The sequence below is a fragment of the Thunnus maccoyii genome, chromosome 9 (assembly GCF_910596095.1).
Source record: "Thunnus maccoyii chromosome 9, fThuMac1.1, whole genome shotgun sequence".
Taxonomy (NCBI): Eukaryota; Metazoa; Chordata; class Actinopteri; order Scombriformes; family Scombridae; genus Thunnus; species Thunnus maccoyii.
Genome location: NC_056541.1, coordinates 7,665,629 through 7,680,669, shown reverse-complemented (window position 1 = coordinate 7,680,669; position 15,041 = coordinate 7,665,629). Strand labels below are relative to the sequence as shown.

General features: G+C 41.1%; 1 protein-coding gene across 2 annotated transcripts in view; it reads right to left on the bottom strand.

The window, feature by feature from the left end:
• Positions 1–954: 954 nt before the first annotated feature.
• The window catches only part of kremen1 (kringle containing transmembrane protein 1), a 61,544-nt gene continuing 47,457 nt past the window's right edge, over positions 955–15,041 (bottom strand). Inside the window, exons 4-9 of one of the 2 annotated variants that reach the window (XM_042420165.1) lie at positions 11,633–11,757; positions 9,849–10,002; positions 9,187–9,519; positions 5,617–5,856; positions 4,944–5,028; positions 955–4,055 (exon numbers count right to left, since the gene is read on the bottom strand). In XM_042420165.1, coding sequence (XP_042276099.1) covers positions 3,896–4,055; positions 4,944–5,028; positions 5,617–5,856; positions 9,187–9,519; positions 9,849–10,002; positions 11,633–11,757 — 1,097 coding nt within the window. In that variant the 3' untranslated portion in view covers positions 955–3,895. The remainder of the gene's footprint in view (positions 4,056–4,943; positions 5,029–5,616; positions 5,857–9,186; positions 9,520–9,848; positions 10,003–11,632; positions 11,758–15,041) is intronic. The other variant, XM_042420167.1, reaches the window with a different exon arrangement.

Here is a 15,041-nt window from a genome sequence, read left to right as displayed (position 1 = left end):
TTGCTGATCTCTGGATGATTTTGAATGTTTTAGACCATTAATAGACTTATTACATTATTGATTAACTTTTGCGTAAGCCCTTTGCTTCCCAATTTGGTTCAAAAGTCCTCAGGTAACTTGCCTTTTGGAAGCATGTCCTTTTCTTCATCATCAAGAGATTTTTCTGGAAACCTAAACGGTTTCATGTTTTTGTGTTTTACATAGTCTGTAGTTAGCGGCTTCATTATTGAAAATGCACTTCAATAGAAGCCTGGTTGGAAAGACTCGCAACATTTTAGAGGATTATTTTGCTTCTCTGTGGAGTTGCATTGGCCTTGCCAACAAATAGCAAGTTTCACATAAACAAACAGACCTTAAACCGCTTCAGAGTGAGTACTTGATGAAAGAAACACAGTAACACCTTTCATGAATTAAGAAATCATTCTTGAAAACATCCCAAGTGTTACAGCTTATTACACGTCCCTCCATGTTTGTTTTTTTCATGGTGTTCCAGTTGTAAAGCTGGACTCCTGCTGTTCCCTCAAAAATCTGCAGGTTGCATGCTTGACCTCATCCCGGAGGGGAGCCAATGGGTTACACATGGCACTCTAAATCCTCCCTCCATGTGTGTGCATCTCTGAACAGTCTGGGAGTCATTTCACAGATAAGTATTAAGCTTCACAGAAAGAAAAGGAGAAGGCTGTGCAGATGTCCCGCCATGCAAACACTGAAGTCTGAATCTTTTTAAGCCAAGCGGGGAGATTTTGGAAAATCACACTGCACCTTTTGATTTTCTCTCACAGTGCTGTGCACAAAAAAGGTTTCAAAGGGGAAGAGTGAATGGGATTAGCTTGATCTGGTATTTGTGGCCCATATGCTTCTCAGCCACTTGGGTATGTAATGTTATGTACAGTGATGAAATAAATGTTTTATTAAGAGGACAGAGGACAACAGAAGAATCATCATGACAAAGTATTAAGAAACATGCATACAGTGTTTATTTTGGAACCAGGACACATTAAATAAAACTACAAAGGTACTTCACTTATACAAAAGATAGATTATATCCCATTCACATACAAAATAACAATAATTTACTGTATAAATTAAAATTTTCACTATTTTGCTATGTACAATTTCATGAAAACAATGTTTTGGCCCCTCGAGATCATTTTCCACAGGGCTTCTGGTGTTTTCACATCAACGAACACTACAGGACATTCACATTAACTACAGTTTTGGAAAAGACGGTTTCCACCGCTCAGAAGATAGCGTGGAATTTTCCGATTGACTGGAGGACGGGACAGAAAATGGGAGTTTGCATAATTCACCAGGCTATCCAAACAAATATGCCCATGTTAGATTTTAACTGTCAGATTTCGTTAGCTTGTGTTTGATTTGAACGCACATTAATTTCCCATCGCTCCCACATCCACGCTCCTTTTTTTTCTCTCTCTCTACGCATGGTCTGCTCTGAACATCACAGACCCAGGGGCATGTGCTCTTGCCTTGCAATAATTAACATGAGTTACAGTTGAGCAGACAGGCAGAATATAGGACAGAGTCACATTTTTTACAAACTTCTGATTGGGGAAGAAAGGTTATTCGTCTTTTTATGGGCCTAAAAGTCTGTCTGATTCTTGAAAGCTATAAATCCTCTCTTTTGAATGTCACTGTGATGCTGCATTATGTGTAAAATATAACCTTTTGTCTCAAGTGCTCAGGTTGTTGCACATCTTCTAAGTGCATTTTTTCTTTTCACTGAGACTGAACTTAAAAAGTAAAAACAAGTACCGTTTCACGTGGAACTAGAAGCAAATTTAAGTGCATTGACGTTTCGGGTCTCTTCTTTATGTATTCTGACAGTCATTGGAAGATTTTTGACCCTCTAACATCCAGTCCCACGACAGGAAAGGCCAATTACTATGCCAATGTTGCACCAGTAGACTTTGACCTTTCACAAGTAGTTTAAATGGCACAGAAAACCCTCACAGCTGCAAACCTGCTGTCAGCTTGTGCATAGTACCATTGAGTGCTTTTGGTTACATTTCTGTCTGGGTATATTGTTTGCGCTCAACCTTTTGGCCTGAAATCAAGGCGACAAGTAAAAGCTTCGGTGTCTGCAGCGTCTTGTGAATTTAGGCAATTTACTGCTGTCTAAAGAAGAGAAAAAAAAAAAGCTGCATTCCACAAAGTTGCAGTTGATGAGTAAATACAAAAAGCACTTTGACGGGTCTCTCAAATGCTTTGCCGAGACACAAAATGAAAGAGCGGACATAAATATCATCATATCATCATTACCACACTGAATTACATAATATACAACAATATTCATCCCCCCCCTGTAATCAAAAGACAACTTAATGTGAACAATATGTTCAGTAAATGTCCAAGACTAAGACTATAAGAGCAAACGCAGAAATTAGAAAACAAAATTGTCTTTTAAAGCCTTGTCCGTTAGTACATGAAGATTTCTATTCCAAATAACTATGTGTTCTTCTTAGAAAAAAATAAATCATCTAATGTCCATCATATAACAAAAATGCCAAAGATCCAGTCTGGAGAGGTGTTTAGTTGAGTGTGTTCTGCTTAAAAAGACTATGATGTATTCTTGATTCAATGTTTTCAACCACTGTACAAGATGTGGCATAATTTTTTTCCTTTACATTTTGGTGGTTATCTTATTTTGGAATGAAACTCTGAACATACAGAGTTTACAGCTGATTTTAAAGAAGTGCAGACTCTTGTGGGACCCTAGTCCACTTTGTAAAAGAAACAGATGTGAGGAATCTGAGACAAGGGAAGAGGAGATCCTTAAGGCACTTGAACACCATCAAACCGGAAAGACTCCCACCCACAACCGAGCAGAAAAAGCCCTCAGATCTTCCCAAGCCTCCCTAAATGGCAGTTTGTCTGCAAACTGCGCCACCCAACCCCCCCAGCGAACGACGCTACTTCTTCTCCCCACCCAAATCTGCAAGAGCGCTGAGTGAACGAGTGGGCGAGCGTGTTCTCTTTCTCTCTGATCTTTTCATTTTACAGCAAGTGATTCATCCCCAAAGTGCTGTGATATCTACCTTCGGTGTGACGTCTCCATGTCCTGTTTCCCTCTCCTCAGAAAGCTGCTTGTCACGTGAAACACATCAAAAAGAAACATTAGCACTTTGCTTACAGAATCAAGACACAAATAAATACACAACTCTTTGGATGGGAGGATTCTGGTTTTTGGCTGCAAGTGTTCATCATCCCTATGAGGCAGTTAGAAGAGTTATATAAAACTGTTAAGCTGTTAAGTGTTACAGCATATGTGTATGTGTATCAAAGACTCCGTTTCTTCATCCTCTCTTTGATACTGATGATTTGGTTGCCACTGTGACTCTAAAGCACCAGGAAGAGGTAAAGCTCCCTGTTTCCTAAACTGAACACAGACAGTGAAGTTAGCCGTTATTCTTTGCCTGGCTGTGTTGTGTTTTCACTGGTGAGCCTGCAGTCTGGAGGGTTTTCGGGAGGTACAGTATGTTGATTGTTATGGACGTCCGTGTGTGATGGAAATGGAATCTCACTGAGCCAGTGAAGCTTCCCTGCATGTTAAAAGCGTCCTTGTGTCTTTGTCAGAGCTGCAGATCTTACTCCGTTCTTTCGCTCTCCTCTCCCACTCTGTGGTCACTGACAGCCCTGTCTGTCCTCCTTGTCTTTGGTGCTGAGCAGGATGGGAGGGCCCAGCCACTTCGGCCCACGTACGGGCCATTTAGTAGCAGTCACTCAGTCAGTTGTCATTAGCCGCTCAGTTGTTGGCTTGTTAGCTTAGCGCCTCATAGAGTTTCATTGTCTGAGGGCTTGGCATCTGACGGCCCTTGTACAGAGAAGTTGTGGGTGGTGGTGGCGTTTGGTTAACGGTAGCAGCGCAGCAGTGGCGCTAGTTGCCCACCAGGGGGCTGAGGTCGCCGTGGTGGTTCTTTAGCTTCTTCTTGAAGAGGGAGATAGTGGAGGGCCGGTACAGGATGATCCAGGGCTCAGAGGAGGCCGTACTCTGGCTGCAGCTGTCTGAACCACTGACTGTTGGGATGTTGGGCGACCTGAGAGGCAAAGGGAAAAAAAATTAAAAGGAGGAGAAGGAGAATACAGACAACAGTGACAGAGAACAATTAGAGAGAGGAAATAGGAGAAGATGAGGTAGGAAACAGAGATAAGGAAAGATAGAGTCAAGAGAGGGAAAGAGAATAATGGAAAGAGATTCAATACATTAAAACAATGATGGGTTTACTTTAAACACAAAATCTAGTGGCAGTCACAGATATTTTTGTAAGTTCAATTATCTACTACTTAATTTGACATTTATAGCACAGTTATCTATGGCAGGAATATTTTGTGTCATTTATCTAAAATTCTCAACCTTAACTTAGTTGACAGCACAGGTTGAGCTTTGTTTTTTAGAAGGTTTTACTTCCATGATAAAAAAGATGATTTAATGCTGTGCTGTTTGGCAAAAAGTTAAAGCCCCTATAGTATGTTTAGGAGTTAAAAATAAAGACAAGGCTTGCTGTGCACCAAACACTTGGCTTTGGTCCAACTTAAAACTTTCTTGTATCTATTTAAACATTTTCTGCCAGTGGAAGCTAATTAACACAGAAAATTTCAAACTTTCCCCGACTGTATGTGTAGGATTTAAAAAGTTCAGGCTTTGGAGACTTCTAGTGGTACTATAAAGGAATTCATGGCAATCATTCGTGAGCTGAAAGCAACACATAGACTGCACTAAGTTTCACCAAGATGGTCTCATTTTTCTACAGTATACCATCAGACATGTGACAATAACATAAAAATTCGAGCTTTAAATGTGTGAATGTCATCCTGTCTTTTCACCCTTTTCCAATATGACATGAATAAACCGTAATCCGGGATATGAATGCATTGACAGTTGATGCTTGGTTGATCATGCACACCTCAATCGTCCTCATACTTACTTGACTGTGATGTGCAACAGCAGCTTTGCCACCATGGCTATGACAGTCAGTATGAGCAGACCAGCCAGAGCGTAGATGGTCCACACTACAGAGAGGGAGGGAGCAACACAGTTATAAGACATCAGATACAGTAACACGGTAATGAAAACAAACTGAAGCAGACTGAAAGGATTAGCAAGCAAAGAAATATTCAAGCACCGCTAGCACACCTGTTACCAGTGTTCAGCCAGCAAATTGTCAAGAAATGGTGATGCATTATCAATGCACATCTGTTCTTCTCTGGCTGAGAAATACATCAGTTAGCCCTTTGAGACAGAACACTCAGAGCTTGGAGAGAATAGTGTTTAACGAAAGTAGAAGAGCTCAAAACACGTTAGTCCACTCTGCGTAGCTCAGGCGAAGAAGTGCTCTGATTGTGATCAGCAGGGAGACCTGAACTAACTTAATTTAGCCAATAAGTCACTGACAGGAAAAAAACATGAGCATAATGTATCATTAGTCCTATGTATGATTATAAGAAGTTACTGTGGGCTTTTCAGGAGCATCTCAATGGAAAAAGATTATTTTAATGCTTTCAGGTCATGCTAAATCGGAGCCAAGAAAACTCCCACAACATCCCCGCAGAGGTAGAGAGAGATACAGAAAGTGCAGTGTATCATGGGTGTTAACATACTAGCGCTGTGGCCGGTGGTCTCGCCGCGTCCAGCCCACTGACCTGGCATGTTGTGCTCCGGTTTACCGGGGCTGGACGTGATCACGTAGAGGATCTGGGAGGAACGTCCATTAGAGGTGCTGTTGGATCTCTCTGTGACGCTGCCGGCCAGCTGGGGCCCCACCGTGCTGGAGATGTCCTCTCCTTCATCCTCGTCCTCTCCTTCAGCATCCATTGTTTTGGTGTCTTGGCTTCTCAGCGCTGCGGAAACAAGACAAAGTGATTTAGACAGGTTTATAGACAGTTGGATGTTGTTACTGACGCTATCAAGGTGTAGACATTACCTCAGATCAGTTAAAGGTTTTTTTACTGCCCCAAAGCACAATGTGACCCATGTGCCGATCAATGCTAGTGACCCAAGGATTACTTTGCCAGGTGCTGACATTTGTTTCGACTTTCTGGCATTTCCAGAAATCCCCTCGAACACCCAGATGCACACACACACACACACCTATACACACATGCACACATGCAGTATTACTGGCAAACTGTTCAGCAATGGAGAATGATAGTACGCATGAACTACCAACATTTCATCTTCAACAGTAACCTTGTTCTCAAGCCCAAAAGATTGACATTAATAAGAACAACATCATTATGAAAGTATTACGGTTTTTGGATTACTGTAGGACGAGATAATAATCTTCTGATTATCCAATTATCTGATAAGAGCATAGTGTGTCATAGTTTTACAAAATCCTGTTGTTTAAATGAATGATTCAAGTAAAATTTGATTCATGTAATTTTAATTGTGATATACGTATTTACTGATACTGGAAAACTATTCTTTGCAATACTTTTATATTTGTCAATAACAACAAAATAAGCAACAACACTGCTTGGCACCATCTACATTATGTATATAATGTATATAATTTGAATGTGATTGACATGAACAGTAAAAACAAAAAGAAAAGGGTGGAAACAAGTTTAGAGAAGGCTGGAGAAGCAAAACCAGCTGCCATTTCCATTATTCAAACACATCTATTATTCATTTTGTCCATCTTGCAATCTATAAATCATTTCTCAGAGTTAGTCTTTCCATCTCTGAAAAATAGTCTTATTATAATTGTTAATATTACTTTCTTTCAGGCACTTCTCTCAGCCTCAAGTGGAATACCATTACAGTTTTCTGCAATGTATGATGTCACCTGATCACTACATGCTACTCATCTTTATGTGGTGAAGATGTGACTATTTCTATGTATTACAGGCTTTCATGGCTCTCAAAGTGGGGAAATAGAAGAAGAAAGTCTGCCATGTTGTTGTAATTTCTACAAGTTGAGGACATTGATCACTTAACACCCATTTAATTATGCCTGTGGGTAAAGTGGGCTGTTGGTGCAAGCACGCAGTAAAAGGATACATCATGTTGATTATGTTGTTGAAAGTATACACAGCAGAGTCACAAGTGAATATTTAATACTAACTCCATTTCTTAAGAAACAGACCGACTTTGCAAAAACACTCAGGCATGCTGTAAACATGTGGTGTTGAGAGCTTTTCTGTGCGCTCCAGACATGATTCAAAAAGTGTTTGCAATAAATTCTGTTTGTTTTAACCTGCTCAGAGCACCAGATGGGCAGAGTTTGCTTCATAAAACAACAGTGCCAGAGAGCGTGGACTATTTCAACTCATTTGTGTGTTCCTAGAGGAAAGCAATATCCTAAATAACATCTCCTCTGCCTTTCATTTACTTCTCCTAAACATAGATGTGATTTATTTAAAATCACTGTGTGATTTTCAGAACTTTCTTTTACTTCTGCTCGTGAGAAAAAAAACTTTGGATGTGTCTCATGCTGATTTTCATGTCTCACTTGACTCTTTCTTTATTTTTCTTACTTATATTTGTTCTAGGCGTTGGCGAAGAAAAACATGTCCGAAATCTAAAAGCAACCTGAAATGATGAGATATCATGCTTTTCTAATTTGTCTCAAAGACATGTTTATACTCACGTCTCTTTAAATTATTCTTAAAGCAATAAGAAACAGAAATTAAAAAGATATAATTAATATAGTCATAATTCTAAGTTTCAGATCCTTCAGATTACATAACAGACGAGCTGGTTACCAAAATGTCCCGATATGGTAAACCCCACCCATCTTGTGTCCCACTTAGCTTAAATCAAACACTCCCTAACTATTTCCTAATACCATTTGATCCAGGCCTGTTCCACTCATCCATGAATGGTGGTTGGATGTTAAAAGCAGCATGGGATTTTTTTTTTTCTTTTCACATAATAGCTCAACCTGACTGTGATGTTCCCAAAACTTCCCACATGTTCCCCATTTGCAAACAAAATACCCTGCTTCAAAACCCGGGCACAGCTGAAACCCTCTGCCATCGTCATCTGAGAGTGTTTACCCTGAGATTACCATTTCTACCACTCAGTGTGTCACCAAGGAGATATTAGATGTATTTAGTGTTGATACTCAGCCTAACTGTTGTCTTTGCCTTTTAGTTTCTGTCTTTATTCGCTATATTTCTCTCTCTATCTTTCTTTAAGAAAACAGAAAACTCTATTACTTTAGGAGGTGACCTTTTCTCCTAACACATCTGAGATTCAATTTCTTGGCTACATGATGCCACACGTCAAACAAGAATCAAGACGTGAGGAGAAAGTACCATGCCTGTCCAAAGGTCAGAGGATTCTGACCTCCAGATATTGTTTTTACTGTAACGCCACTGGGAGAGAAAAATGACACTAGATTACAAATGGAGGCAGAAAGGGAGGAGCGGGGACAGATTGCCTCGCTGGTGTAGCGACTTGCGGGCTTGAATGTCACCTACACTGAATTATATCAGGGTGTGCTTTGCTCATACCTCCACAAATGAATTGATTAAATCATTTTTGGTGCATTCAGACTGTTCACGCAGAGACTCATTGTTGGAGAACAAAGTGTGAAAACAAAAGATGACAGCTTTTCTTTTTCCACATTAGTCTATCTATATTTTCCACATTAGTCTGGAAAGATAAAATATTTTGCCGTAAGGTCTTCAACTTTGCGTGGGCTATAGTTCCTCAGCCGTATATGTGCTCTGCAGTGCAATCATGCTATCAGAAGGCACGGTGCATAGTATCACAGTGTTTTGTATGTAATTCACCAAGGAACACTCCGAAGAAGCAAAGCAGCTTGCTGCGGCTTGATAAAAGGAGCGAGTTCCTAGAAAAACAAAACATTATTTAAATATGCAGTATCACCCAGGGCTGTGAGACATTGACTAGCAAATGAAAAGAGAAAAGGGCCTGCCAGTGGCGTGACAACTGCCTCACAAGAGCTAACATTAGTCTAATAACCAGGGCTGCCATACAAAACTCCATCACGGAGCCAGCAAGTCAGCACGCACCTGATCATGCAAATGTGACTCTTGGTGGGTGTGAGGGATACTGTAGCTCAGGCAGTTTGCTGAAACTCAAACCTTAGAAGTGATACTGTCATAGGCTTTTACAAAACTACCTTTTTTCAAAGCACTTGTGGTGGACCCCTTATCATAAGAAATGTCAGAAAAGCCAGTGAAATCCTGCGGTACCTTGGTAAAGCAGAGCAAATCCTTGGGCCTGGTTTGTGCGGTCTGAGTAGAAGTAGAGTATGACGAAGTCGCCTGTGATGTTCACCAGCTCCCGTGGTGGGCTGCGCCAGTCAAAGCGTGCAACCACCTGGTTGGTGTAGCCGTCCAATAGCTCCACCATGTCCGTCTGGTCAGAGATGTCGAAGAAGGTGAAGTTGAAGAGGATGGCAAAGGATCCAGGCACCTGGATAGTCCAGTAGCAAACACGGCCAGGCGAGTATTTGTCTGGGAAGTCAGGGGAGTAGATCACTCCTGATGGAGAGCTGTAGTTTCCACCGCAGGCCCCCACTCGAGCTAGAGGACAAAAAAGAGGAGGAAATAGTCAGAGATACTGTATAAGCTATCAAAGTTTAGAAGCTACTGAGATTCAGATTGTTTGTCTCTGAACTAATGACCAAACAGGGGCCATTTTCAGCATCTTTGTGCCATCACATTAATCTTGATCAGTAAGACATACAGCAGGTGTCATGAGTACCCTTGAGAAGAGGAGAGTACATTATATTTTGGTACAGAGGCACTACAAATTTTCGAAAAATTCAGCTAGAGTATCTCAATTTGCAAAGTTGTGTAGTAGCAGAAAAGATCATGAAGTCGGAGACAGAGCAACACACTCTCATACTCACTGTCAAAGATGATGACCCAGCCGTCTCCACCGCAGGGCTGGGTATGGTCGCCGAAGCAAACGTGGTTACACTCCATGCTAGGTGACTCTCCGTGGTCACGCAGGTCCACTTCGTTTCCGCAGAAACAGGCATATCCTGATTCCATACCGGCAAGCTGCACAACACAAAAAGAGTCAGGAATTCAAAACAAACTGTGGGTAACGCTTCTCATAATGCTACTCATTACAAATCCATTTGCAATGGGTGCCTGTGAGGAAAACATTGACTGTCATTCTGATGACTCAGAGAATGCTTTGTAGAGGAAACATGAAGATTTTGGCTTTTCTCTCTACTCTAAAAATATTTTAAATTTTTTCCATTCAATTATTATATGATTGCACAACAAATTTGCATGAAAATAAAAATAACTGCACACACAAAACATATTCATGTACTTTTTATAAGTTAAGTTTCTCATATCAGCTTTATGTGACATTGTGTTAACACTTAGTAAACACTTCATGTAACTCCTTGCCTTTTTGAAAGTGACTTTAGACTAAAGTGCCCTAATTACTTTTTCTCTCGTGATTACAAGATTCTGTAATTCAAGTCTGGAAAACTACAACCTCTCAGTTCGTCTGATTAGAAGCCTCCTTGTGCCTTTCAAACACACAGCTGTACAAAGAGAGTACAGAATAAACCTTACAGAAATAGCACCTATCTATCTTCAAAATCAAAACTGTTAGTAAACTGTTCCTGAAAGCGTCGGAGTAGGAATGTGGAACGTCAAAAACCATCACACATCTTGACCTCGCCACCAATGGCTGCTTGTCCTCAAAAGAGCTATTGTCCTTCATTCAAAAGGACACCATTGTCCAATTTTCAGGCCCTAAATGAGTTCACACAACTGAAGGTACTGCATCATTTCCCACTCTGCGTCTTTTCTCATGGAATAGGAATTTATGGAGCCTCTGCTCTCGCCAAGATGTATCAAGCTACGTCCTTGTTGCATTATTCTATCTGATGAAGTAACGTTTGAAAACACCAACGTGAATATTTCTGGCGGAGCAAACAAGTGATGTATCGCTGTCTAACTCATCAGGCATGCTCTTTGTCAAAAAGTCACACGGGATCTGTACTTCCGAGCACTGATGTTTCACATGCACATTAAGGACAGTGACAGTCCAAGGGTAGGCAGACGATGCCAATCTGCCGCCACATCTGGTAACATCTGCTGAATTGAGAGGGGAGGGGGAAGCTGTCACTATTTGTCGATGCAGACAGAGCTGAACCGGATCTGCTGAGACAGAAAATGAACACCTGGCACTGTTTATAGCTGGGACAATGGCATGCCAGATTCAGAGATGAGTAAAATGCATTGAAGAGGAGGTGCCCACTGGGCTAATAACCGTTCATTTCCAGCTGTCAGCCTTGATTGCTGTGATGATTTGTCATCCGCTGCTTGGTTTCAAACAGGAAGTTTGATGGCTGAATAAAGGGGGTACTGACTGCACTGGACATCATGGTGATAATTGTCAGGAAACTGCCCGTAAATGCAGATGATTTACATGAAAGCTTGACTATTGCAAGAGACAGCTCATGTCAACTTTAGACATGTCAGGGGCAACTGACTGAATGCTTTCTCATTCAGTGAGTGGCCACATTTGAACTTGCCAGTATGAGTGCCAGGAGCTTGTTTTTTTATGTTTTCTCCCACAGAAGCTGCCAGTTTTCATTTGACTTAAAACATGCTCTCGGGTTATAGATTTTCTTTTATACAATTCTGCTTTAGTTTCAAATCTCACTTTGTATCTCTGCTTCCTGCAGAAGCTGATACAGTTCTGGATGGTGAGTTTGTTGGAGGTCTCACTGGTGCCGGACAGGGTGGGGGGATCGCCGCTGTCTTTGAAGCAGCCCAAGTTCCCAGGCACTGTAAGAAGAAGAGAGGAGAGGAAAAAAACGATTAGTTACGCACAATAACTTCGATGCACTCTGTATCACATGCTGACTATTAGCGGTTCATGTACAAATGTCATAGCTGTGAGAGTGTTTTTTGTAATTTCGATCGTAGATCCAGGTTTCCCTCTGGATCCGCTGCAGGGTTCAGTCTAAATGGGTGTTGGAGTTTGAAGTATATCATTTTTTGATTATTTTGATTATCAGTGTCATCATGGGTGAGGTCAGTTTGCTGCTGAGCAATAACATGATGTAGATGTGACCAGATGTGGTATTTTCATTTTATTGAGAAACTTGACATCTCTACAGAAAGTCATGAAAAGGTCAGTGCATGACTTCATTCCTTCATTCAAAATGTGTCTTAAACACTACGAAGCGCATCATCCACATCTTCCTATAAGTTCAGACTTTGCTCTATAAACCCCAGACACAGGACTTCTATGGTAACACACTCCAGAAGTAATAAAGCCTCTGTTTCAGTGTTTTGGTGTGAACTGTCAACAGGCCAGCCAACAATTGGCCTCTGAAGAGAAGAGAAGAAGAAGAGGAAAGAGATAATAGGGGATGAGGAGGCGATGGAGGGGACAAAGATGTTTGAGTCATAACGAGAGGAAGCTGGAATCTCGAAAATGTACCCTGTCAGATATGAGAGCAAGTTGCATCAGATTAGGGATGTAGCCTCTTCTACACATGTGTGTGCGTGTGGTGAGACAATGGGTTTTCTATATTTGATGTGCCAAGAATTCCTAGCTGGTATTTGACAGATGGCAACACCTTCGTTCTCCAATAAACACAGGATCAGTTTTCCATAAAATATTAACACATAAACTGTTTTTGGTTTTGAACTGCTACCGGAGACATACTTTGGTTGATGCAAGAAGCAGCTACATACTGTACAACTTCTGCATCACTTTTCATTTTACTTTTTTTATACCCTATTGGTTTTCAGCGTGTTGCCATCCATCGTATCAACATCTATTGAAAATGCTTGTTAGGTGAGACCAGGGGGAGGTATGACACAAATAGGCCAACAATCGCAGATGGATCCCAGACCAGACAGATAGGTGGAAAATGGATGTTGACACCTTTCTAGATCACATTGGAGTCAGATGAATCAGCCCGCCGTCCCTAATCCACTGTGTATTCATCAAATACTATGCAATCTCTCAAAATCCAGCGCGGTGATTAAACCCTCCAAAGCCTTTAAATTCAATGTAATAGCTCAGGAAGTGCCAACAAAGCTTCCAGCGGTCTACATCCCGCTTGTGATTTGTTTTTCATTGCGATTAAAACGGGCTTACTCCCGTTTCATTTCCATGTTCTGAGGTTAAACGAATTTGACACACAGAAGTAAATGCACAATCTGAAAGTAATTTTCACTGCAAGTATAAAAAAAAAAAATCAACCCCCAAAGCTCTTCACTCTAATTGGAATTGGTGTCATCTGACCTAAGGGTACAAAAGAGCTCATTAGAAGAAGACAGGAAAGACAAGAGCAAAGTCTGTGCCCAAAATAGTTGTCAATGCTGCTTTCAGATACAACATAAGGATGCAAAAATCAAAAGCATGTGACATTACAGTACATTCTTGTTCTTAATCGAGCATGTACAATTTCCATCTAGTGTCTTTAACTGCAAGTTAAATGAGGTACAACTCATCTTTAATACAGATTTCAAAGTGTGATTGATCTTCCTGCAGTCTTGCAGTCTTTTAAACTCAAAACGACTGGAAATTAAATCAGCGGAAAAACAGGTCAAGTCTGATATTTTAAGTTTGTACTGGCAGTATATTAGAATCATGAAAAGTAACAGTGTTGCAGCTACTGAATTTGGAACATACAGTAAAAAACTATAGTGAATTTCCCTGAATAAGCCCACCACAGGGGGTTATTTTGCTTGATACCAATATAAATGCATATGCGATTCAGCAGAGAATTCAACAATGCAGTTTCCTCACATACTGATAAAAAAAATAGCAAGACATTTATTTGATCATAAGTTTGATATCACACAGCAGCATGTCTTATTTGTGAGTCTTACTTTGTGGATGCTGCAAAGTCTGACAACAAGCTGAGACTGCGGGGTGGTTTTGTCCCCTGACTCTGTATACCAACACTGTCCTAGAAATGAATTACACCAGAGCTTTTCAGTTGTTGTGTGTCTTCTCTTCTCAAACACTTGCATGTTGAAAGCTGCCTGCTTGTCTCATGACAGCTAGTTCCACCGGTGAACATCTAGTTGTTGGCAGTAAAACGCTAGAGCCATTTTTACAAGCCTGTCATGATTCAATTTTGGAATATATTCAGATTCTGCATAAGGAAAAAAGAGGTATGGAACATAGCACTCAACTCAGTTTTAATGTTTATAACATCGCTGTAGAGGGGCATCACTCACTGTCTTCGTGAACTGGAGTAACCTGTCCCCTCCATGATAAAGACCACACACGTGCGCTGTCTTTGGCATGCCACTTGTTCCCAATGTTAACTTTTTCGGCTGGCACGATACCTCGTCTACATGTACAACAGATGCCGCAGATTCTTTCTGTTTATGTAAGAATGAGGCACAAAGGCTTTTGGGGTAAAAGTGTGACATGTTTTAGACTCTACATAAATTATTGTCCACAAGAATGCCCACCACAGACTGGAAAAGTGAAGGAGTGGAGACGGGGGGGGAAATGAAATGAAACAGACTGGGAGAGAAAAAGGCTGCTCCCTGCGTTTCACTCACGTTTGCTGACTGTAAAGTGACCAGCGAGCCTTTGGCTGCAGCCATGATTCGGTTCTGTTTTGAAACCGTGTTTGACAGATGATTCAACACTTCAAGACAACGCTCTAAGATTGCCTCAGACCAGCAACAAACCGTGTGCAATATTCCTTTTTCAGCCACAACGCTTCATAAATGGATTAATATGGGTGTTTGAATCATTTAGCAAGACTCCACGATGCATATTTGCAGAATTAAGGGCTGGATTATATGACAAGTTAAACTGCAAACATGACAGTAATGAGAATATTCTCTATACTTCACATTTTCTAGGGTGAGGCAGGACAGTGCTGTAACAGCATTTTTCTTTTTTATCCGTCGCTTAGCTATACACTGGATTAACCCTAGTGAAGTGTGCAGGAGGAGAGCCGAGAAGAGAAGAGAGATAAACACCTGGTTGGGAACCAACAACCTCCCTCCAAGCAAGGCACGCAGGTACCACATCAATGGAGCCTTTGAAAAAGTGGAGGAGAAAATGCTACTGCGGGGCTCAACAG